The sequence below is a fragment of the Diabrotica virgifera genome, chromosome 7 (genome assembly GCF_917563875.1).
Source record: "Diabrotica virgifera virgifera chromosome 7, PGI_DIABVI_V3a".
NCBI lineage: Eukaryota > Metazoa > Arthropoda > Insecta > Coleoptera > Chrysomelidae > Diabrotica > Diabrotica virgifera.
The window spans coordinates 252574858-252602357 of NC_065449.1; the positions used below are offsets into that span (position 1 = coordinate 252574858).

At 32.7% G+C, this 27500-nt stretch overlaps 1 protein-coding gene across 1 annotated transcript; it reads right to left on the minus strand.

Annotated features, from left to right (window-relative positions):
• Window positions 1-1750: 1750 nt before the first annotated feature.
• LOC126888427 (odorant receptor 94a-like) lies at window positions 1751-27430 on the minus strand. The gene is made up of 7 exons (XM_050656680.1): window positions 27185-27430; window positions 21325-21496; window positions 13567-13945; window positions 7106-7205; window positions 6944-7048; window positions 2177-2335; window positions 1751-2090 (listed from the first exon to the last, which is right to left on the minus strand). Exons 1-7 carry the CDS (start codon window positions 27356-27358, stop codon window positions 2025-2027), a joined length of 1155 nt encoding a protein of 384 aa, XP_050512637.1. The 5' UTR covers window positions 27359-27430; the 3' UTR covers window positions 1751-2024.
• Window positions 27431-27500: the final 70 nt, after the last annotated feature.

Sequence of the window (27500 nt, forward strand, 5' to 3'; positions counted from 1 at the left end):
TTGTTTGCATCCAGACGTTGTTCTGTATATATTAGAAGCGCTTGTTTAAACCCAAAGAACAATGTCTTATTGTTTGTTGTCCTGTACAAAAGTGCTACCTAATATTATTTTAAGGCTGTGACTGATAAAAACGAAATGTATGCGATAAAAGTATCTATAAGAGAAATGTTTTTAATTTTAACAATGGTGTATTTATTCGTAAACGTTTTGTTTTATTTTCAATTTCATTTCAAAAACTACACGTTTTTATATGAATATCTGATACTTTTGCTGGTAAAAGCTAGTAAAAAATTATATTTATAGAGACAATAGCGACAAATTTAAATTTACCAATATATTAAACGACGTCGAATGTGCACTCATACCCCCCCACCCCCGTGTCGTATTTCATCGAAATAAGCAAGCCCCCCTCCCTCTTCTCAACGACGTAGTTTATGGATGTCCCCTTATTACACGGAATGCTGAGACTTATGCTTAAATTATATTTTAAATTTCAAAGCAGTTGGTCAAATAGTTTAAAAGTTATTTAATTTGTTTATCCCAAATTCATTTTTTGCAACATTATAAGTCAGAAAATTAGGAGATTACAGTTACTTCGGACAGTTTATGAAAGAAGAACATTCATACTATTAACTTAATTAAAAAAAATGACAAAAAGTAATTTTAAACAGTGTATAATTATTTTGCAAAAACATGTCGATTTTTTGCTTACTTATAAACAATTAGAATAACTTTTTAACCGTTACCCGTAGACACATTATTTTTTCATATTTAGAAGGACTGAATTTTTATACACATTTAGAAAGAAAAAGAATTGTCCTAGGACAATAATTAGGGATGAACTTAGCCCTTTTTTTAATTCACATGTTCTTGCAAAATAATTTTGCAATATTTAGAATGATTTTTGTCATTTTTTTTAAATTAAATTAATAGTGTAAATCTTCTTCTTTCATAAACTATCCAAGGTATTACTGTAACTTCATCATTTTCTGACTTATAGTGTTTGGGATAAACAAATTAAATAACTTTTAAACTATTTGACCGATTGCTTTGAAATTTAGGGTATGATTTAAGCACCAGAAGTCTCAGCACTCCGTGTAATAAGAAGGTTATAAGTTAATTTTTTACAAAGTTATGAATATTTATAAAAACTCAAAATTTATGATTTATTTTGTAATTTTCTAAGCAACCAATAAGGATAGACATATTCAGCGAACGCCATATTGAAGTTTTTTATACGATTTATGAGTTTCTTACTCTCTTTGTTTAAAATTTTTGGTAAAAGGCGAAAAAAGCGAAAATTTACCATTTTTTAATTTTCATGTGTTTATAACTATGTATATCATCAAAACGAGATTAAACAAAAGAAGTAGAGAAATACCACCTACTCGTTGGACTGACGATCTCAAGAAAATATCGAGAAATTGGATGCAAAGTGCTCAAAATAGAGCACAATGGACAAAAATGAGGAAGGCCTATGTCCAGCAGTGGACGCAGAGGGCTGGATGATATCATCAAAATCGGCTGCAGGAAACATATAGGTTAATATTATAGATGTCCATACTACTCAAAAAATTTGGTTTCGGCCTGGAAGGGGTTGTGTCACCAACAGGATATTTTTTTCCTTATTTCTCTGAACTACCATGAAATTCTTAAAATACGTCTGCAACACCATATCTCGAAAGCCTCGAACTTCAGAAGAAGCTTCAGAAGGTGTCCAGGTACCTACTCCGGCACAATAACGTAAAAAATAGATAGCATTATTTGATGATAGAGATTGTGGTACCAAGTGATACACCGTGGCTTCTGAAATGAGACTTCATTGTCTGTGTTTATTTTACATTATATAAAACAATTTGCAAATTCTCTTGACCTTCGAAACTAAACCTTCATTCATGTTCTTCCTATTTATATGTGACTCATAGAATAAATCAACTTAGATAAAGAAAAAAACTAGTTGGCTCTAATAGTAAATATTTATTTTTTAATGAACGCTTGACAAAGACAGATCCATATCACCAAAATTATTTTTTTTGTGTATTTGATACGTTAGTAAGAAATGTGTAAGCAGAAAATGCCACTTTTAGAACCTAAAAGACAAAAAATACACAATAGTAAATCAATAATACCTAAAAGAGTAAATCTTTCTGAAATTTTGATAACATTTCTCTCTTACCTTAATAAAAGAAGTCATGTTCATATCATAAAGACCATAAGCAGTGAACTGAGGAAATCTTTGAGTATTTTGTAAAATGAACAAAACGTCTTTCTTTATTTCTTCTTTTTCCAGTGATTTCCAGTTACTTTGGAACAAGCAATCTGGTATTAAACTTGCCTAAAATTAAATAAAACTTGAATACTGATTTGGAATACTGAGCAATTTTAGTTACCCATTTTAACAAACCCATTTTAATACCCATTTTCGTCATCATCATCATTTGGCTCACAACTTTATGTAAGTCTTGGCCGCGTTTACTATTTCCCTCCATTGTTGTCGGTCCTGAGCAGCTATTTCCCATTGCTGTACTTCCATTTTGCGTAGATCACTGGCTACTGACCTTTTGCCATCGGGACTTTCCCAGAATGTGGCGTTCAGAAGTCTTTCGTCACTCGATCTTAGCACGTGGCCCACCCATCATATTCGATTTGCTTTAATGTAGCGTACTATGTTTTCATCTCCCTATACTGTCTGGAGTTCATCATTGTGTCTTCTTCTCCATTCTCCTGTTGTCTCTTCTCTGCAAGGTACGTAGATAGTTCGCAGTATCTTTCTTTCAATTACCAGTAATTTTGCCGTTTCCCGCTGGTTCAGAGTTCATGTCTCGCTTCCATACGTTATTGTGGGACGAATTATTGTCTTGTATACTCTTATTTTTGCTGGCCTTGTGAGTATTTTTGACTAATTATTAGTCATTAATGACTAATATGCCCTGTTTTCTGCAATAATCCTGGCTACCACGTCCTTTTGTCTAACCCTTTGTCTTGGTTTCTTCGTAACCACCATATACTTGGTCTTGTCCTCGTTGACCTTAAGACCAACTTCCTTGGCTCCGTTCTCGAATAGGGTGAAAACTTCTTTTGCATCTCTGGTGGATTGTGCAATTGTGTCCACGTCATCCGCAAAGGCCAATAGTATTTTTGATCCATGGGCCGCAAATCCGTTTGTCAGTTGTGGCTGAGCTTTCCTTACTGCATATTCCAGTGCGAAGTTAAACAGCACGGGGCGAGAGGATCTCCTTGTCTAAGCCCGGTGTCAATGAGGAATTCCTCCGACGTGGTGCTGCCAATTCTGATCCGTGCGGAAGCGTTCTCCATGCTCACCTGTGCTAATCGTACCAGCTTTCCAGGTACTTCCATTTCTACCATGGTCTCCCACAATGCTTCTCTGCTAACAGAATCGTAAGCTTGTTTAAAGTCCACGAAGATTTGGTGTACATCGCAGTTGAATTCCCAGTTTTTTCCAACACCTGGCGTATAGGACGAAGATCTGGTCTATGGTCGACCTTCCCGGTCTGAATCCGCTTTGGTAGTCGTCTATTATTTCCTCTGCGTATGGAGTTAGTCTTCTAAACAGTATTATAAATATAATTTTGTATGTTGTATTGACTAACGATATTCCTCTACAGTTCCTTATTTTAACTACCAAACTTCTTTTGGGATCGTGGAGTGAGTATTACAAATACTAAGTTCTTATTTTCATTTGACAGCTTTTTTATCATCCTTTTTAATTGTTTTTTAATCATACCTACCTTTATGTCCCCATGCTTTCGTTTTATCTTTAATAAAGTTTGATTTAGATAGAATCTTTCATTTACTTCGTTTTTAACTAACAATTTTTGGTCAGGATCAGGGCTGCTTTATCCATTAGGCAATATAGGCAGTTGCCTAGGGCGGCACATTATGAGAGGGCGGCACAAATACTGTACAAAAAAATTTGTATATAAAAATTATGGATCTAGGTTCTGTCATTAAAGAGTACGAAGCTCTTTCAAATTACTTTACCGCAAGGAAGCCAAAAAATTATGCCCAAATAATACATATAAAGAAATAAGAAAGAGAAAAAGAAAAATTCAATTTGACGAGGGGGCCGATGATGAACTAAACTTTTCAGCTTGTGATGAGATGAAAATCCACACATTCTACTCGTATATTATAATCGACACTCTGACAAGAGACCTGAATAGACGTCTGGAATCTTATCGACTTATTTATCAACGTTTTCGTGTTATTAACAGATTTACCAAAATTAAGCAATGAATAAATTATTAAAGAAGCTGAAAATCCGGTACAAAATAAAGACGACCAAGATATATCATTCATGCATGAATGCATTCGGAATGCATTTGGATACCACAATAAAATCACCAATTGACATATCTTAAAATTTAAAGAGAGTTAGTGCAGTCACTGAAGGTGGATATGAGCTATTATCTCCAATTTCGTTGAACCTACATCGATTTGCATGAAAATTGGTGAATGGTTAGAGGATATCTCAAAGAACAAAGGTGACATGGTGTCAACTTGCGATTTTACCGTAGGGATGGATGCCACCCCTTCTCGGGAGTGAAAATTATTTTATTAAAAATATCCCCAGAATTCGATAGAGGGGCAAATTCTAAGCAAAATTTGTTACATTAAGTTATTAAAATAAATCAAAACTTTTTGAGTTATTAAAGATCAAAGATTTTAATTTTTTGTGAGAAAAATGCATGTTTTTAACCGATTTTTCATAAATAACTCAAAAACTATAAGATTTTACAAAAAGGTTATTACTAGGTACCAAAATTGAATCTAATAAAAAATGAAATAAACTCCTTACTGAAAAGACCTCTTAATGTTAACTAAAAGTGAGTTATAGGTAATTGAATGTATATTTTTTTTCGGCGAGTACCTTAATCTAAGTATTCAAGTTTAAATAACGGGAAAATATACATTTTATGACATAACCTTATTAAACATTAATTTGTCAAAGTATGTACGTACAAATATCTATCAAATGAGCTCCCGAACAAGTTAATAGCATTAAAATTTATGCACCAAATATTTTTCAAAATTTATCTTTTAAGAATTTTTCCAAAAAAGTTATTGTTTTTTTTTTAAATAATTCCGTTAATTTTTCCGATATCAGGTTTGTTTAACACCATTTGAAAGTTAATTTTATTGACTATTAAACGAGTTGAATTTAATCTTTTAAACCCTTTACTTTTTTTAGAAATAAAACGTTAAATGGCCTCGGTTACATGGTTCTCGCAGCAAAATTTAAGATTTAAACGTTTCTATCTCGGTTATTTTTTACCCTATAGTTATATACCCCATAGTTTTATATAATTATATAAAGTTAAAATATTTGATACAGAGAAAATTAAATTTGGTTATACATATATGACTTTTTACGTATATTGAGTGTTTTTTGGAGTTATTATCAAAAGAAAATGAAAATTACGATAATTTTAAAAATTCTGATTTTTTTAAAACTACATCTTTTTTTTAATATGCATTCTAAACCAATCAAAATTGTTGAAATCATTATTTATGCTAATATAAAGAAATTCTTCTAAGGATTACTATAAACTTTAATTTTTGTGGAAATGGCGTATGTTTTATTTTTCACTTTTTCCTAAAAAGTTCTAAAGGGTTCTCTTATTTTCATCATAACTTGCTTAATTGTGATGATATTGACTTCTACTGGAGCTCATTTGATACGTACTCCAAAGTACTTTGACAAGTGTTTAGTAGGTATATTTTATATAAAATGCATCTTTTTTCCATTATTTAAGCTTAAATACTTAGATTTGAGTACTCGTCGAAAAATATATTCATTCAATTAACCATAACTCACTTTGAATTAACATTAGTTTAGTTCTTTAAGCAAGGAGTGTATTCAACTTTTTATTATCTTCAATTTTGATAATAATAACTTTATTGGTAAAAGCATATAGTTATTGAGTTCGACGTGAAAAACAGCTTTAAAATATGCATTTTAACGAAAAAATAAAATATTTGATCTCTAATAACTCAAAAAGTATTGATTTATATTAATAACTTTATATAACAAATTTTGCTTAGAATTTGCCTCTCTATCGATTTATGGAATTATTAAAAAAATAATTTTCATCCTCGAGAAGGGGTGGCATTCACCACCACAGTAAAAGCGCAAGTTGGCATCATGTCACCTTTGTTCCTTGAGGTATCCTCTAACTCTAACTACTCATCAATTTTCATGAAAATTGAATTTTCATGAAAATTGATGGAGGTTCAACGATATCGGAGATGAAAACCTTCAGTAACTGCACTAAGTGGATTGAAAGATATTTTCCCTAATTTTGACATTGCTTTGCACATTTCCTTGTGCATCCCAGGTGCCAACGTGTCCGCTGAAAGGTCATTTTCGAAAATGTCCAGAATTAAAAATATTCTCATTAAGTATGACGCAAAAATGTGCAATTTGTCGATTTTGTCAAGAAAAAAGTTTTTTTTGAAAAGAAGTTTAATGTGATCGAGCTGGAATGACATTTTTTTCTGTTATAGGTATACACACATCGTAGTTTAAATCCATTTTTAGTGTTTTTGCAAATTTCTGCAATTTTTTTCGCAAAAATGGTACATGGTTGAAGGGCGGCTACTAGAGAATTGCCTAGGGCGTCAATTGACCTAAATGCGGCCCTGGTCAGGATAGGGCAGTAGGGCAGGAAAGGGACTGTGAGGGACACCAAGAATATGGTGGGAGATAATATTGCAGCAAATCTATGCACTCTAAATATGGAGCAAGCAGAGGAACTCCTGATAGATCGTTTTAAGTGGAGAGAGATTGTTAAGTCAGCGAAGACTCATCTTAGGCTGTATTGCTCGAAAGAAAGAGAGAGAGAGAGAGAGAGAGAGAGAGAGAGAGAGAGAGAGAGAGAGAGGGGAGAGGGAAGGGACGAAGACTGAGAGAGTGAGTTACCTGATACCACATTTCGTTGCCCATGACACAATCGATGCCCAGTTGCATAACGAATCCACTAGAGTATATTATTGCTGCAGCCGTTTGGTAGATGGAGACGTCATCCTTAAAAAAAAATTGTAAAATTACGATAGGATCAGTAAAGAATTACGTTGATCATACTCTGGACAAGATAAACGTCCCAAGACATACGCCCCAAACACTGTTTATTAGTTGGCCGATTTCTAGAGGGTTAAACGTTTTATTGAAATCTTTGGTGAACCTAAAAATCGAAAAAATGAAACATTATGATAAAAAGTATGATTGGTTCACAATAAATCGATTTTTTGTACAATCATTTTCCACTTTCTTGTGATTAAGAGGAAACAGTAGCGATCAACAGGTAGCGAAAACGCGTTCCAAGATTGCGGCTGTAATTTTGAATATTTTGTCGAGATATTTGGCACACGTATTCGTAATATAATAAAGAATGGCGGTAAAGAGCCCAATTTGAAAAATATATTAATATGTGGAAATTACTCTGTAATTAAATACAATATTAAAAAAACAAGCCTGTACCGCCATTAAGAAGAACAAAAAAATACACTTTCTTCAAATAAACTTTTTTATCCGGTTCCTAGATTTTGTGTCATTTTGGAACTACTAATGAAATAAAAAATTTTAGTAGTTCCAAAATGACACAAAATCTAGGCATCGGACAAAAAATTTATTTGAAGAAAGTGTATTTTTTTGTTCTTAATGGCGGTACAGGCTCTTTTTTTAAACTGTATTTAATTACAGAGTAATTTCCACATATTAATATATTTTTCAAATTGGGCTCTGTACCGCCATTCTTTATTATATTACGAATACGTGTGCCACATATCTCGAAAAAATATTCAAAATTACAGCCGCAATCTTAGAACGCGTTTTTGCTACCTGTTGATCGCTACTGTATCACCTTAAAAAACAAGTTCCTAAAAGTTTAAAAAAAAAAATTTTTTAGAGGTTTTTAACTTTTCTCCAAATGCGTTATTGTCGTTTTTTCGACTAATAGAAATAAAATATTCATATTACTTGTACTTAAGGGATATACGTATTCCTAGACCCATTTAAAGATTTGTTGATTTAGTTTGATGATATTCAAAGAGAAAAACGTGAAGAAAAAATAAAGGCCCTCAAATACGCCGAATATGATTTTTTTTGTCTCTTTTAGGCAAGAAAAACGAAAAATAATGCGATTTTGGAGAAAACAATTGTTTAGCGACCTCATCTTGAGATGTTTGGGTGTAAAAATGATTGGTTAAAAGAAAAAGAATATGGATTTAGATAAAAAGTCCAGATGCAAAATTTATTAAAAATAAATAATAATTTAAATCTGAAAACGTTTCTTGAAACTACTTTCTGGTAACATCCTTAATATCTGACATTTACAATTTATAAGACAAGAGACGACGAATAAAGAAGGCGAAAAGAACTCTAAAATATGCAGTCACATTCCGCTTCCTCCGTCTGGACTTGCATCTGGACTTTTCATCTTTTCTTTAAGAGATCTCGCTACAACGTCCTAAAAGTGAATTATAAAATTATAAAATGATTTTTATAATTCGGCTTAAGGTACTAGTACACTTTAGAACAGCGGTTCTCAACCTTTTTTGCTCAGCGACGCACTAACGTACTCCTTACAGATTCGCGACACCCTTATATGTACAAATTTTTGCTAGTGGTAGGTAAGTACAGATGAATATATTAAGCATATTATTTTTTATTTCGTAAGAACATAACAAGCAAAAAACAAAACACAAAGAATACATAAAATTAGTGTGAAATTTGACCCTGATGACTTTTGCAAAGTATATCTATCCGAGGACGAATTATAGACAGACACACTCTCAGCTCGCTGTCCACATCAAGTAGTCGAGACCAGTAACTAGATTTTATATTATTTATCGCAGAAAATGCAGATTCACATAAGTACGAGGTCGAAAGGGAAAGTAAAAGGGATACTGCTCTCTTTGCTAATTTTGGGTATTCATTCTTAACTGAAATCCAAAAAACATCCGGAGCTACTTCACCAAATTTTGATTTTAAAACTGTGTCAGGTCAGAATACACTTCAATAAGTTGTTCCTTTTCAGAATAGGTTAATTCTGCCTTGTTTATGTTGTTCTCGTCAAGTGCAATCAACCATTCACAGTTAGCACTCAAGACAGAGGGAAAGTATTTAGTTATCCCTTCTTGCAACTTACATAAGTGCTCTTTCATGCTCTCCTTTAGTAGAGTCTGTTCTTCAGATTTCAAATTAATTAAAGTTATAGAGGTTTCGGGAAAAGCAGTCAAATCGTTTTTTTCTATAACCTAGTTCCAGAATGTAAGTTTTTTGGAGCAGGCACTTATTTTATCAGTTGATGATATTATGGTTTCCTTTCGTCCATGCATCGTTGCATTCAAAGAATTTAGCTTATTAAAAATGTCAGAAAGGTAAGCCAGCTTAGCACACCAAAGAGGGTTTTTAAGATTTTTACAAAAATCACTTTGGCCATCTGCTTTAAAAAATTCGAGTAGTTCGTCTTTAAGTTCTAAAATTCTGTTTAGTATTTTTCCTATAACGTGGTATAACGTGGTATATACCTAATAGTTAAAAAAAATGGTTGAATGCATGATTGGTATATTATAACAAGTGAAAAATATAAAAAAATATCGTATTCGTAAATCTCGCGACACACCTGATAGGTTCTTGTGGCACACTAGTGTGTCGCGACACGGTGGTTGAGAACCGCTGCTTTAGAAGACCAAAAATAATCATTTTTTTCAAGAATTCTTTTCTCAGAACCTTTATTAAAAATGAATATAAAACTTTTTACATATTAATATTTAACTCTTAGAGAGTACAAAAAGTATATCTTCTTTATGTTGTTCTGAAGCTATTTTCTTGTGGCATTTTTATAATTAAGTATATTCAAATGGGAAATAAGCCACAATTTTACCTAAAAATGATTTTATTAACGTTTCGACGCCCAAGTCGGGTGTCGTTGTCAAAATACAAAATAATACTAAATAAACAAAAATGTTGTTGCTTAGTAAAAAATTCTTCTAATAATTTATTTAATCTGACTCATTTATATCGGCAATTCAGACACGTATTATACATTTTAAAGTAGACGACTTTAAAATGATATTGCCAATATTGATGAGTTGCGTTCCTGGGACGACTTTACTAAAAGAGAGTTCATTCGATTACATGAAATCAATCCCAACTCAAGAATATCCGCCACAAAAAAGCATAGCATGTGATCTGTCTTTAAAAAAACAACCAAATGCAACGGTGGCACTGAAATTCTCGCGTTAGAGATTCCATAGTAAATCACGAGGGAAAACCAGGAAAAACCTCGTGATACTATCCCGACATCGTAAGTATTTGGGTTTACATTTAGTTTACTCTCAAAACTAATACCAAATTCTGACTTGATATTTTAAATTTTAAATAATACTAAAATACTAAATATGTACTAACTCGATATGTTACTGATTTACTAACTGTGGTATTTTCTTTCTATTGACTTCCTCCTTTAATATGGGTAACCACATCCTACTGCATTCTACCGAGGAATTTGCGACACAATTGGTTTCATTTAGCATAATTAGAGCCGCTTCTTTGATTTTTCTCTTTTTACTATCTGCTTCTTTTAGGACTATACTTGAATCTCTCCACTGAACTCTATGTTCATTATCCCATGCGTGTTGACATATTTGAGATCTATCAAATTCTCTATTTTTTATATAAGACTGATGTTCATTTACGTTTAATGGTCTTGACGTTTCACCTATATAAAACTGTTCGCATTCACAAGGTATTTTATAAATACAATTCTTTGTTCTTTCTTGTTCACTGTTAGGTTTAGTTTTAGATAGAATAGATCTCAATGTGTTTGTTGTTTTGAATGTTGTTGATATGTTGAATTTATTTTCTATTGTTTTAAGTTTCTCGGATAGTCCTTTTACATATGGTATTGATATTTTCCTCGTATTATTTCTTGTGAATGTTGTAGGATCCCGTTCTAAGTTGTTCTGTTCCATTCGATCCAATCTTGACAATTCCTTATTTATAAACGATATGGGATAATCATTTTTTAATAAAACAGATGTTAACAATTGTTTTTCTTCTAAAAATGAATTTTCGTTAGAACAAGTAATTTTGGCTCTATCATATAAGGATTTAATGATTCCCTTTTTAACGTTGATGTTATGATTTGATTTGTAATTGAGATATCTGTTGGTGTGTGTTGGTTTTCTATACACTTGAGTCTCATATCCAGTATCCTTCTTTGAGACCAAAACATCGAGGAAAGGTAGGGTGTTATTTTATTCCTTTTCCATTGTAAACTTTATTGTCTCTTCTTGATCGTTTATAATATTCAGGAACGTATCCAACAATTCCGATCTATGAGGCCATATGGAAAACACATCATCTACATATCTCCACCATACTGTGGGTTTTAAATTTTGTTTAGAAATGATATTAGTTTCGAAATCCTCCATAAATATATTAGCCAATAATGGAGATAAAGAAGAGCCCATTGCGAGACCAAAATTTTGTTTATAGAATTCATTATTTAGTTGAAAATAGGTATTATTAGTACATAATGTCAATAACTCCATTATAGCTGATACATTTAGTCTTGTCCTAGTTGTTAATGTATTATCATTTTCTAATTTCGTTTTGATTTTGTTTAAAGTTTTATCTAATGGCACATTTGTAAATAAACTGTTTATGTCAAAACTTACTAAAATATTATTTGGATTAAATTCAATATTTGATAATTTGTTTAAAAAATGTTGTGTATTTTTTATAAATGTGTCATTATTATTTGCAAATGGTTTTATAATATTTAATAAAAATTTTGATAGTTCACTACAAGGAGAATTGATGGTACTACAAATAGGTCTAAGTGGAATATTTGCTTTGTGAATTTTCGGTACTCCATAAAAATGTGGTGTCTTACTGTAATGAGGTGTCATTAATTTTCTTTGATAGTACGTTAGGTCATTTTTAAATTTGAATAAAGTTCTATAGATTTTGTTTTCCAGTGTCTTCGTTGGATCCTTCGTTAATTTGGTATAAGGTCCATTTGTAATTAGATCTGCAATATTGTACTTTATCCATTATTAGAGTTGCATTTCCTTTATCCGCTGGTAGGATTGTTATGGAGTCATCATTTTTTAAAGTTTTTAAAGCTTTCATTTCCTCTTTGCTGATGTTCTGTTCAATTTTATTAGATTTTTCCAATTCAAGTTTGCATAGTACCCTATATTGTTCTTTTTCATGAGTTGGTAAACACTGGAATATTTTTTCCACTGCGCTAATTATGTCTAATTTTGGAATAGATGGATGAGTGACAGCATAGTTTAAACCTTTTGACAATACCAAATTTTCCATTGCATTTAAATGTCTATTTGATAGATTGACAACTGTCGCTAATATGTCATTATTTCTATTTAGGTTATCAAAAGTATGTATACTATTTTGTTCTAAAAGAATATTAAATTTATTTAAATGTATATTTCTTTGTTTCTGATATGAATTTTGATAAATTATGTGTAAACTAAAAATAATTCGATCAAAATCAGAATTTGATATCATTCTACTTTAAAATGTATAATACGTGTCTGAATTGCCGATATAAATGAGTCAGATTAAATAAATTATTATAAGAATTTTTTACTAAGCAACAACATTTTTGTTTATTTAGTATTATTTTGTATTTTGACAACGACACCCGACTTGGGCGTCGAAACGTCAATAAAATCATTTTTAGGTAAAATTGTGGCTTATTTCCCATTTGAATATACTTGATTATATCTTCTTTCATTTATGCACGTACACTAATATTGTAGAGGGCGCAAAAGTCGAGGGCTCGAAAAGTGATGGCGGACAGTAGTTAATCTCAGGATTGGGATATCTGAAACAAAAAAATCGTACTGCATTTGGAAAAGGAAGATTTCTTACGTGACAATTTACCACAATTTGACCCAAAAATGAAAAATAAATGTTTTTTATCCATGAAAAACTAAAGAAAAACAGGCGATTTTTTCACAAAATTTTTTCAAATTTCCGTAAAATCTTTGTTTTGCAGAATTTTTCACTAACGGTGGTAAATTGTTACGTAAGAAACCTTCCTTTTTCAAATGCGATACAATTTTTTTGTTTCAGAGATCCCAATCCTGAGATTAACTGTCCGCCATCGGAACAACTTTTTTTCGAGGCCTCGACTTTGGCGCCCTCTACAATATTAGAGTACACGCATAAATGAAAAAAGATATATTTTTGGTATTCTCTAAGAGTTAGATATTAATATGTAAAAAGTTTTATGTTCATTTTTAATAAAAGTTCTGAGAAAAAAAATCTTGAAAAAATGCTTATTTTTGGTCTTCTAAAGTGTACTAGTACCATACGCAGTTCAGTTTCTTTTATATTCAGAGGAGTTGGGCGCCACTCTCTAGACATCTTCAGTGTAGTCCCACTGAAGAAGTCTAGAGACAGGAACAGCTGTCTGGGGATAATAAACCACCTCTGAATGGAAAGGAAACATAAACTATCTTCAATATGGATTTATTTTGAACCACTCTAATATACAATAATGCTACCTAACAAGCATAGTGTGATGCTTGACACATCTAAGAAGATACTCCTTTTCTAAGCAATTACTATACTGCTCCATACTGTCTTTACTTAATATTGTTAACTCCTGATTAACTTCTTTCATTTCACTGGTATTAAATACGAGAAAACATCTCTGGAGTAGATAATACTGATTGGCCGTATAGATGCAGATGGCAAGGAGTAAGTAATCTGTCCCTATAACACCAAGACACACAGCCAGCTGCATAACTATTACATGTATGATGTATATAGGTATATACATGTACGTATTAGACCAATCAACTGGCAGGACACAAGGAAATGGTAAAGTTCGTTCTGAAAAAAATACCGGCTGCACGATGATAACTATCGTAAATATCTGACCTAAAATTGTTAAATATTAATAATAAAATGACCTATTTTTATTACCGTAATTAAAAAATTTTAAGAGATACAAAACACAAAAAAAAACGGCGCCTGGTACTTGGGGAGTGGCGACAGAAGTAAATACTTCTTATAGAGCGTTATTAGGTACTATACAGTAAGCGCCACCCTAGTGGACACACTGGTACGTGATTGCTAGTCTTGGGCTAATCCGGCCTGATCTCACCTGTGACTTTCATGTTTGTCATGTCGTGTGACTGCCATGAAATTATTCAAAATAATTGTTTTTGCATACAAAAAATACATGAATTAATAGTACATATTGTTGCTCTGTCTTAAAAAAACTTTATTCAAATATCAACAACATTACAATACATACTTTAAAGATTAACACAATGACAACTATAAACTTCAAATACAACTGTTTTCTAAACTGCCAACATTCTATGTTTATGTTGGGTTTATAAATACATTAAATACATTAAATACATTTTCTGACGTTCTAGAATTCTAGGAGTCTCTAGACATCCTAGGCGTAACCAGGGGGGGGGTTTTGGGGGTTGTAACCCCCCCCCATTGGGATGTAATTTGAGCTCTATATGCTTAACACCATAGCCCTCAGAGACCTTCCAGTAGTTGTAACCCCCCCCTTTCAGGTAGTTGTAACCCCCCCCTTAGGATCATTCTGGTTACGCCTATGCTAGACATAAAAGTAAACAATGCAAGAAGTGAAGGGTCCAAGACCGTATTAGCTCAATGTATACCGGGCCCGTGCAAAAATACACACACCGGCAAAATTAACCGAACACCATAAAAATGGGACATGTTTGATGTCTAGAATTTTCTAAACCAGTGGTCCGATTTGAGTGATTCTTTTAGTATGCTATAGCCTTATTATTTAAAAATATCGTTGCAAGGGCGCCCATATAAAAATTTTTAGGGGGGGGGCCAAACGTGAAGATGTTGCACATTACATTTTGTATATTTCGGATGACAATATATATAGTAGACTCTCTCTATAACGAACACGGATATAACGAGGTTTCGCTTATAACGAGGTACATTAGGTGTCCCATGAAATTCCTATTGAACTATAACGAGGCATATTTGGTTATAACGAGGAAAATTTAAATCGAAGAATACTTGTCTTTACCTCTTTTTAGCGTTGTAATGGTCATAAATAAATAAATGCCCCAACTACCTGTACATAGAAATGCCCAACATCTGTCTTATTATCGAGGCCAGTGCTATAATAAACTCGGCCACCTGTAATAAACATCTGCCTGTTTATCGACCGATATTGAATACTATAGGAAATTTACAATTTATCGCGGCGAAGTCTCATTGTTCACTGTTCAGATTGACCATCGACTCATAATAAACTGCGTAAGAGGCATCAAAAGATTTCAATATTATTATTGTTTGATATAACGAGATCCGCTTATAACGAGATAATTAATTCACCATTTCAGTTCTCGTTATAGAGGGAGTCTACTGTAGTTTAAACCACCTAAAAAACCTAGTTTGAACCCTGTTGTGAGGAATTATTCATACATTTAAACACTAGACCAAGTTTTTAAATGGAAATGTCATGGGTACCACAAAAGTTGAGCCTCTCTTTAAAACCCGTTTGAAAAGAATACAATGCTTGCAAAGCCTCTTCCCTTCAACTTTGGCGAGCAGACTAACCAAGAGTATGTGTCGAACCAAGTTTTTACTTTAAAATCTTAAAAAGGAGCCCTCTTTATTTTTGCAGATATAGAATCCTTATGAAAAATAAGGCACACATATTCCAAACATTTTTAGAATTGTTGATAGATGGCGCAAATAAATCGCATTTTCCGAATATAGCGCCATCCGTCAACAATTCTAAAAAAGTTCGAATAAATGTTACTTATTTTTTGAGGAGGAAACTCAATCTGCAAGAAAAAACGGGGGTTCCTATTTAAGATTTTAAAGTTAACTCTCACCCCACCTCCAGAGTGTGGAATGAAAAATCCTGTTTGGTGTCATTCTATAGATTTTTGAAATATATTAAACACGTGTTTTTTAGTTTTATTTGGAAGTACATATATATTTCTCGAGATATTAGACCGTTTCTATAATTTTGCTGTGGTATCACGATATACCGTTTTTTTCCGATTATAGCGCTATCTAGGTATCCACAATTCGCAAAATGGCTCGAATAAAATTTGCTTATTTTTACAAGGAAAATCCAAATCTGCAACAAAAATTAGGGGTTCCATTTAAGATTTTAAAGTTACCCCCCGCTGCACACCCAGGGGTTGAAGTGGTGGACTTGTTTAGTGTCATCGCATAGATTTTTGAAAATTATTGAACACGTATTTTTCAGTTTTTCGATCCGATGTTCATTTCGCGAATTATTCGGCCTTTCCGCTACTTTTGGGACACCCTGTATATAACACTCATTCATCATGAAAGATCACCTGTTTTTCATTTAAATAAAATTGTTCTGTTCATCATAATGCACACTTTAAAAATAATCTACTTACTAAAAAAGTACTTTTGCAAACTAAAATTTGACTATGTTCAATAAATTTTAAAAATTATTTTTCAGTATGAATTTTTTCAAAATATAAAATATAATTACTTTATACCAGTTGTTAAAGACAAATGGCTCATTAGTGATTATCGATCAGAGATCGGAATTCTTGCTGATATGGTTTTTTTGCAGGTAATTTTGGGTGTCGATTACAGCGTATACAGGGTGTCCCGGAAAATAGTGCGTTCCTTTAAGGTATGGAGAGAATACACAATTTGGAACAAAAAAGTCCTATACCATTTTTTTCTAAAGTTAACCATTTCCAAAAAAAAGTTAACATTGTTTTCCATATACCTGTATTTTAATGTTTGGAAATTTTAATAAACTGGCAACATCGTACGCACTACGACATAATAACATAATAAGAACTCGTTTGTGATTGTGATTAAAAGTATTTAAAATAATCCAACCTAATAGTAGGTAATACTTATGTATTTACTATTTGTTTACTAAAATTATTTTCTTTTGAAATGTATTGAAATACCTATTGCATAATTTTAAACGAATTACACATCTTTTAACATAAAAACACATCTTTTAACTAAACTAGTATTATGTATTTAGTAAGGTTTAAATGGGTTGAATGCTGAGTATTGCTGAGGGCTTTAACTGAATTACATAGTTTTAATAGTTTACAGTGGAACTTAAATACACCAGATAATGTCTCAGTAATTTGTTTACTTGTGAACTGAAATAACTAAGTTGTACTTACTTGAAAATAATTAATATACCGAATAGATGTTTCAAGTAACCTTTCACAAACACCATTCATAGGTAATAACATAATAGGTAATACACTCACTATTCGAAAACATTTTCGGCATTGACACTAAACAGGATTCTTTAAAACTATCTGTTTACTATAATCTTCTATCTATTTACATGGGACTGTCTATGCTTAAATTTGCGTACCGCACATAGTTGTCAGATTTAAATTTGGATACCAAAATACATTTTAATTTTTTGGTCAAACGGTTGCATTTAGAAAAAAATGTTATAAGAGTTTTTTGTTCTACATGGTGCCTTCTACCTATACCTTTAAGGAACGTACTATTTTCCGGGACACCCTGTATGTTTCCCACGCCTCTAATCTCTGTCAATGTTTTCGTTAGTAGCATACCGTGATTGTGGGAAATGTGTATTATGCACATTCCATACAGACCACTGTCGTAGACACAAAGATTTTCTGTTAAACTATTAATAACTACCCAATATGTGAATTTTTTTTATTAATAAATATGTTGTTTCCAATTTATCTCTCAAAATTAATAATTTTTTGACAAAAATACGTTTATGTAATATAAATTTAATTTTTTTCTTTCCCGAAAAGCTAGGGGGGGGGCCACGGCCCCCCCCCCTGCCCGTGTGTATGGGCGCCTATGTATCGTTGTGATAATATTGTTGCTAGACAGGTAAATATCATTTTATACCGGGTGTACCAATCATACTGTGTTTTTCTCTTAAAGTTTGGAACACCCTGTGGAATATTCTAGCACATGTAAAATATTAAAATTAAAACTTTATTGTAAAGTTTGGCTTTCTTAACATTTTCCTTCTCGATTCATTTAATTATGTACGATAATAAAAAAGTTATGTGCGTTACAACTATCCATGTTTTTCATCAATAAATCCTCATAGTAGGGGAGAAATGTATGCTAAATTTGCAGTTACTCGAGGGTTATGGGGGCCTATTGGATTGTGAAGAGTATGTGCTAAAACCAGAAAATAAGTTAAGTTTTCCATATAGTGGGGGACTTTTCATTTTTAATTTAATTTTCCATTTGAAACAATCGTTTTTTTCCGATTATAGCGCGATCTATCCATAATTCGAAAAAATGTTTCAAATAAAAGTTGCTTATTTTTACGTAAAGAATCCAAATCTGCAATAAAAATTGGAGCTCCTATTTAAGATTTTAAATTAAATCCCCCACCCCCACCTCCGTGGAGCTCGTGTTTGGTGCCATTCGATAGATTTTTCAAAAATATTGAATACGTGTATTTTGCAGTTTTTCGATCTGATTTTCATTTTTCGTCGATGTTTTATATAAAATTTGTAAAAAAAACATGCAAAAATAAATACTAAATATTACATACTTGATTCAAATGCATGTGCGCTCAGCGTTTGATATTAAAACTCCCCTCGAAGGTAGTAGCTAGTTCAGCTGAAATCCACGGGAGGTCGTCATTGTGACATCGCTTACATCGCTTAGTAATTTATTTATTTAATACATCTATTAAATTACTCTAGGCTTTTTTATTAAACTAAGCAGATAATGATGGTAGGGGAACCCAAGCGGGGATTTTTGCAGTTATTTGAGCGCGTCAGATTATCACATGGGGAGAAACTTTGTACCCTGTAAATGTACCTATACCATATTATTATATTGGTTCTTAACACAGGGGAATTCATTAAGGGGACCGAAAAAAAATCTATTCTTAGAAAAACTCGAAATCGTCAGATTAAGTACGGTAAGTACATACATGCAAAATAGTGTATATTTAAAAAATCTGACGATTTGAGCTGGGCGTAAGAAAATGGGTGAGTCACAAAGTTTCACAAAAAAAGCGAAAAAATACGTGTTCAATATTTTTCAAAAATCTATCGAATAATACTAAAAACGTCACCCCACGGAGAAGGGTGGGGGGTAAATTAAAAATTTTAAATACGATATTTCGCGAAATGAACATCAGATCGTAAAATTGCAAAATACACGTATTCAATATTTTTCAAAAATCTATCGAATGGCACCAAACACACCCCCCACGGAGGTGGGGTGGGGGGTTACTTTAAAATCTTAAATAGGAGTCCTAATTTTTATTGCAAGAAGATTGAAGAATATTATACAGGTCTCCCCTTACTACGTGTCCAAAATAGGCCATCTTTCTATATTTGATGTTATCAAGCAGCTCGCGAGTAGCAATTGCTCTCTTAAGGACTGCCACATTTGTCAGCATAGCCGTCCATGGTATTTTCAGTATACGTCTGTGCAGCCACATTTCAAAGGCCTCCAAACGGTTAATGGTGGATATTTTTAATGTCCATGCTTCGACACCATACAAGAGGACTGACCAAATGTAGCATTTAATCATGCGCTTTCGAAGTTGAAGTTGCAAGGTATCATTACAGAAGAATGACCTCATTTTTAAAAATATCGTGCGGGCTATCTCGATTCTACATTTTATCTCTTTATCTGGATCTAGTTGTTCAGTAATATGGCAACCAAGATATTTAAAACTGGGTACTCTTTGAATTATATGACCATCAACATATAACCGTGAATCTTGATGGGCCAAACGGCTAAATACCATGTATTTTGTTTTTGAACAGTTTATATTTAGGCCAAACTCTCTTCCCACTGTGTCAATGGCATTTAAAAGGTGTTGTAATCCATTCATATCATCACTTAAAATAACTGTATCGTCTGCATATCTGATTGTATTTATCAGAATTCCATTCACTTTCACACCCCATTCCAAAATATGCAGCGCTTCCTTAAATATTCTATCTAAATATAAATTGAATAATAGTGGGGACAGTATACAACCCTGTCTGACACCTCTTTGTATTTTGCATAGTTCTGTTGATTTTCCATTTATGTAAGCTGTCGCTGTTTGACGCCAGTATAATTTTTCTATGATTCGTACATCTTGACTATCAACTCCTTTATCCTGTAATATTTTAATTAATTTTTGATGTTGAACTCGATCAAAGGCCTTCTCATAGTCAATAAATACAGCAAAGACGTCTTTCCTTTGATCTCGGCATTTCTGCAATAACACATTTAGTGCAAAGAGTGCGTCCCGGGTTCCCAGTCCATTTCTGAAGCCAAATTGTGTTTCATCCTGGTCTTCTTCACATTTATCTCTGATTCTACTGTGGATGATACGTAGACAGATTTTCAAAGTGTGGCTCATAAGGCTTATTATTCTATAATCGCTACAGTTTTTCGGACGTTGTTTTTTTGATAGGGTTATGAATTCGGACTTTAACCAATCTTCAGGGATATCACCGTCGAATAAACATCATTAAAAAGTTTGACTAGTATTCCAATGTTTTCCTCATTTATGAGCTTTAACATTTCTGTAGGTATGTTGTCGGGACCAACGGCTTTCTTGTTTTTTGCCAATTTTATAGCATGTAGTATTTCTGATTTTAGTATTTCTGGTCCTTCACCTTCATCTAAAGTTTCCAGTTCTTCGGTTTTAGCACCCACTATTCACAATCCAATATATCCCCATAACGCTCGAGTAACTGCAAATTTAGCATACTTTCCTCCCCTACTATGAGGATTTATTGATGAAAAACATGGCTAGTTGTTAAAGCCCATAAGTTTTTTATTTTCCAACATAAGCAAATGAATCAAAAAAGAAAATTTTAAGAAAGCCTAAGGCTATAATTGGGTTTTAATTTCAATATTTTATATATATTATGCTAGAATATTCCACAGGGTGTTCCGAACTTTAAGAAAAAACACAGTATGATTGTTACACCCGGTATAAAATGACATTTACCTGTCTAGCAACAATATTATTCCACCTATACTTATTCTTAAATAATAAGGCTATAACATACTAAAAAAATCACTCAAATCGGAAAACAGGTTTAGGAAATTCGAGACATCAAACATGTCCCATTTTTAAGGTGTTCGGCTAATTTTGCCGGTGTGTGTATAATCGAGCGATAAGAAGTATTCACTTCAAAAGAAGAACACTTAACAAAAAAAACATTGATAGCTTTCCCCATCAGTAAAATATGAATATCTTTATTTCATGTGAATATCTAGATAAGTATTAAAAATTATATGTTCTTTCTTACCTGTGGTAAACATAATTATCATAAAGACATATCCAGCTTTATACAAACCATTAAAAGAGTTGTTATTGGTTTTGTCCAACATATCGCTAGGCCAGAAATTGGCCGAAATCATGTCCAACAAATGTTTCAATTCTTTACATTTATAAGCCACAACAGGTAATTTTGAAATTGTCTGAAACAAGAATCTTTGGCTGATAAAAATTCGAACTCTGAAGGTCATACTAATATCTTCAGAATATTTCCCTCTTCAGTGGTTAGCCTGCAGGGGTGTCATCTACTTTGACGACTATGAATGAAAACGATTAACTAACTCGTTTTCTGTCCTCTTGCACATTTCGATAGCCCACAGCCCAAAATTTGTAAACATATTAAATTGAACGAACAAAAGTTTTACTTTCAATATTGTAACAAAAGAGAAAACTTGGCCGACCGCCGTATAACAGTAAACACCTCGAGAATGACGTCATCGAATGATCTAGGCCTCGGCGGAAAGGAGGAGGAACTTCTCGAACATACGACCCGTAGGCGGAACACGCTGATAGCTAGAGATGGGCGTCGATTGTTCCAGAATAACAACTGGGTATAAATACGGGCATATTTGTAAATACAGTTTAGTCTTAAGCCAAAGTTTGTAAAGTAAACTTGTATAAATAAATAATAAAGTCGTAAATAAATACGAACCGCTAGTTTTATTGTCATTATAAGTAATTACAATAGTCACGTTACGGTTGGTGTCGGTGTTCGGTTAACTTAGTGCGATATAAATAAGTGAATTACAGAGAGACTTTAAAAGACTTTTGAACTATATTCGTCGGGAATAACCGGAGTGCGTTAATTGTTCGGTATTCGGAAAGACTTTAAAAGACTTTTGGACTTTATTCGTCGGGAATAGTTAAAGTGCGTTGATTGTTCGGTATTCGGAAAGACTGTTAAAAGACATTTTGGAAAGTACGTGTGTGCCGACCAAAGATGTTGCTACAAGAACTTACAGTAAAACAGCTCCGTGAACAGCTAGAGGAACGGGATCTGGACAGCAGTGGGCTCAAGATAGTCCTACAAGCACGACTCGAGGATGTCCTCACGAAGAACGGAGAAGACCCAAAGACGTTCCACTTCCAGTCAGCAGAACAAGTAATCTTATCGAAATTAAAAACTGTTTCTGAATCGATCGATGAAACTTCTAGAAGAAGCAACGAGAAACTTGAAGAAGTTAGTAGACAGAACAACGAGAAATTTGAAAGTGTTTCTCAAAAGATCGATGAATCTTCTAGAAAAAGCGACGAAAAATTTGAAAGCGTTTCTCAAGTAATTAAAGACGTTTGTAGACAGAATGACGAGAAATTTCCCGCCTGTCCAGCACGGTAAAATTCCAACAAAGATTAGTTTACAATACACAGAATAGGAGTAGAACAGGTCCGTAACTACCATTGGGGCAACGGCCAAGGGGGGTCCCGCAGGTGCCCCTTTTTTGACCTCCCGTGCATAGAGTTTAACCAGGAAAATAAAAATATGTATTTTAAAAGCCGATCCCAACGAAATATTGTCAAATGATACAATTTTAAAAAGACCTTACAGGGGCACCCTAGAACTGAACATAAAGTTTTAATTTTTCCCTGGAGAAATTAGTATTTTCGACTAAAATGCAATTGGAACAGAACCATTAGAAGGGGCCCCTGAAGCTTGAGCTGAGCTGTGGCTCCCGAGACCTTAACATAAAAATTTAAATTAATACTCAGGGAATTAGTTATTTCGGCGTAATAAAACCTAAAATGCCATTGGAAGAGGGGCCCGGGCTAAGCTGGGGCCCTCGTGACCTTTCGTAAAGATATAAATTGTTACTGAGGAAATTAGATATTTTGGTGAAATAAAAACTAAAATGCAACCGGAATAGCGGCCCCCGGTCCCAGCTACTTTGTCTTAACCAATTTACCTAGACCACATCTTGGTACGTGAACGGAACCACATGGTACCACATATTGAAAAGAAAGGTAAGGGTAAGATGAAATAAGCACATTGGAATCAGCCTTACCAGTACCACAGCATAATAAATCTAACAGCAGTGACGGTATTCGCCTTCGAGAGTGTCACTGCTGAAGGTACCGGATATCGTTATCTAATATCCTCGTCAAATAGGATTCTGCTCTCATTAGAGCTGTATACAATTACTTCCCGACGGTCTCCTTCTTTTTGACATTTTCCTATCTCCGTCAATTTTTCTTCCACTTTTTCCATATCGAATTTTATCGCATTCTTGAATTTTTCTTCTACCTTTTCAATTTACTGTATCTCCTCAGCAACCTGATTTACCTCTTTCTGTATTTTCTCTAAATAAACCTTCATATCTTCATATTTTTCCATTCGGTTTTGAAATTTCAAGAAATTTTGTTTTATTGTTTCATTATATTATATCATTTTATTTTACTATCTGTTCATTTTGTTGTTTTTCTTTTAAATTTATTAAAGCGAATAAAAAATAAGGTGATTTCAAAATTTTTTGTGTTGGTCAACTAAAATAGCAATATGTAGGTTCAAGAAACTTCAGTCATAGTCTGGGCTGATTATCGGAGAATAGGCCATTTTTGGGAAAAGTTATTTACCAGCAATTTTATTGCTGGAATCGAAGCTTATGATTATATATATTAATAATATAGGTATGCAAAGTCCGCAAATGGTGTGCTACTTTTTTATAAACAAAATGGCGCCCGAAAATCGTGTTTTATTTAATTATTGCTCTATAACTCTGAAGATTTTAACTTTACAACAAAAACACTCAAATAAAAATTCACCGCAATTAAATTCTGCATAGAGATATATTTTTCCCGATCTGCTCCGACGAAAATTTTCCTCGGAAAATGCGGGTTTTCCCAACAAAATCTTTAATTTTCAAATAAAGTTTTAGATAAGTAATTTTCTACCAATAATTCAATAATTTGGTGACTTAAAAGCCTTCTTGGTTTAGATTATAGTTCCAGAAGCTGGTGAAAATTGAACGAATATTTTAGCAACAATTCAATTGTTAATTAATAATTTACAGTCGCAATAATAACCAAAATAATTATGATACACTGATCAAACTTTGAAATCTTATAAAGATGAGATGCCTATTTAACATTTTGTCGACTAAATATAAATTTTTTATTTTTTGCATAATCTTTAAATGTTTAAAAAAAATAGTTATAAACAAATTAACGTTTCTCAGAAAGTTTTTATTATATTCTAATTTTAAAAAATAGTTAAAATGAGTATTTCAAATATCTTGAAAATGAATGCTTTAAAACTTTTTTGCAACCATTTGTAAAAAAGTTATGAAACAGCAAAATAAACATACGATTACTACGGTGTTTATAATTTTTTCTAATTCTTTCAAAGCGTAAAAGTGAGCTTGAAGTACAAGCTAATTATTTACAAAATATATCGATTATTAGTTTAATGGTTATATTTTAATTAAAGGTTATAAATATATTTTTTTGTAATTTACACGCGCGAAAGTAGACTAATACAGTACTGTAGCTAAAATTTTCACTCGAAGCGACGACCGCCACGCGACGTAAACTTAATAATTAAAATTATAGTATTATGTATGCTGCGTGTCAGTCGCTTCGAGTGAACATTTTAGCTCCGGCTCTGTATCAAGCCTACTTTCGCGCTAAATATTACAAAAAAAGTATTTTTAATCTTTGATTAAAATATAACCATTGAACTAATATTTGACATTCTTTGTGAGTAATTAGATTGTACCACAGACTCACTTTTAAGCTTTGAAACAATTAAAACAAATTATAAACAACGGAACAATCGTATATTTACTTTGCTGTTTCATAACTTTTTTGCAAATGGTTGGAAAAAAATTTTAAAGCATTCATTTTCAAGACCTTTGAAATACGCATTTGAAGTATTTTTTTAAAATTAGAATATAATAAACAATTTCTGAGAAATGTTAATTTGTTTATAACCATTTTTTTTAACATTTAAAGATTATGCAAAAAAAATTAAAAAATTATATTTTGTCGACAAAATATTAAATAGGCATCACATCTTTATAATCTTTCTAAGTTTGATCAATGTATCATGATTATTTTGGTTGTTATTGCGACTGTAAATTGTTAATTAACAATTGAATTGTTGCTAAAATATTCGTTTAATTTTCACCGGCTTCTGCAGTTATAATCTATACCAAGAAAGCTTTTATTTCACCAAGTTATTTAGTTATTGATAAATAATTACTTGACCAAAAAATTTATTTGAAAATTCGAGATTTTGTTGGGAAAACCCACATTTTCCGAGGAAAATTTTCGTCGGAGCAAATCGGGAAAAACATGCCTCTATGTAGAATTAAATTGAGGTGAATTTTTATTTGAGTGTTTTTGGTGTAAAGTTAAAATCTTTGGAGTTATAAACCAATAATTGAAAAAAACACGATTTGGGGGCGCCATTTTGTTAATAAAAAAGTAGCACACTATCTGCGGACTTTGCATACCTATATTAGGATCATAATATTCGATTCCAGCAATAAAATTGCTGGTAAATAACCTTTCTTTGTACTTTACTAATTAGACCAGCGTATTATAATTTTTTTTTTCAAAATTTAAAGATTATGCAAAAAAACCAAAAATTTATATTTTGTCGATAAAATATTAAATAAGCATCTCATCTTTATAATCTTTATAAGTTTGATCAATGTATCATGATTATTTTGGTTATTATTGCGATCGTAAATTGTTAATTAACAATTGAATTGTTGCTAAAATATTCGTTTAATTTTCACCGGCTTCTGGAATTACAATCTATACCAAGAAAGCTTTGATGTCACTAAGTTATTTAATTATTAATTAATAATTACTTACCTAAAACTTTATTTGAAAATTAGAGTTTTTGTTGGGAAAACCCACATTTTCCGAGGAAAATTTTCGTCGGAGCAAATCGGGAAAAACATATCTCTATGCATAATTTAATTGCGGTGAATTTTTATTTGGGTGTTTTTTTGTAAAGTTAAAATCTTCGGAGTTATAGAGCAATAATTGGAAAAAATACGATTTGTCGGCGCCATTTTGTTTATAAAAAAAGTAGCACATTGTCTGCGGACTTTGCATACCTATATTATTAATATATAGGATCTTATAGTTCGATTCCAGCAATAAAATTGCTGGTAAATAACTTTTCCATGAATTTTGCTAATTAGCCCAGAGTATCATAGAATTCATTAAAACACGTTTTCAAGGGATTAAATATCAAACATTTTTCTGGACCCCGCCTTCCGCTGGGGGGTAAACCCCCAGACTCCCCGGTAGGGGCCCCCAGATCACCTTTGCCGCGGGGCCCCTAAAATCGTAGTTACGGCCCTGGAGTAGAACTAATAAAAATAATAAATAATCATTTCGTTGTGAAGCGAAACAAGAGCCGTCTTATTTTAGTTAGTTCAGAGAGCGCCAAAAGCAATCTAACTAGTTTCTACCCTTCTTAGGGTTTCATCGGAGAGCGCATATTTGATTATCTCTGAACAACTAAAATTCAGGCAGCCAGCCTGTTCTAATAAAGTTTTATTTCGTTCGTATTTACCAGATGCCGCCACGGCATCCATGTCATCATGATCTTTCGTTTGTGGACCGAGGCTGGCGGCCTAATTTTAGTGGTTCAGAGAGAATCAAATATGCGCTCTCTGAGGAAACCCCAATAAGGGTAGAAACTAGTTAATGTCTTTTTGGCGCTCTCTGAACAAACTAAAATAAGACGGCTTTTGTTTCGGTTCACAACGAAATGATTATATTGTTCTGAAGCTATTTCCCATCAAAATAGTTAATTAGAAATGATTATATATTATATTAAATTGACTTTATCTTCCTTTAAAAACACTTTAACTTACCAATACAGGCACAACAAGCATGAACAGTCCATAAAACAGTTTATCGAATTCGTTTACATGTTTTAATATGTACATAAATTCACCATAAAAAACGAAAATACTGGCTCCGATTAATACCGTACAAGAAAGCTTCAAAATGGTGTGATCTTTTTCATCGGGCCACATCAGAATCATTCGGAATATGACCTCCGGACATTGTAAAATCAATTTGCCAGAGTTGGTAGTTGTTCGTAGAGAACGAAAGAAATCTAAAAAAGTTCAAATATGGTTTATATTACACTTAGTAGACCAGGGCGCATCTGTAAAAATATTAGTA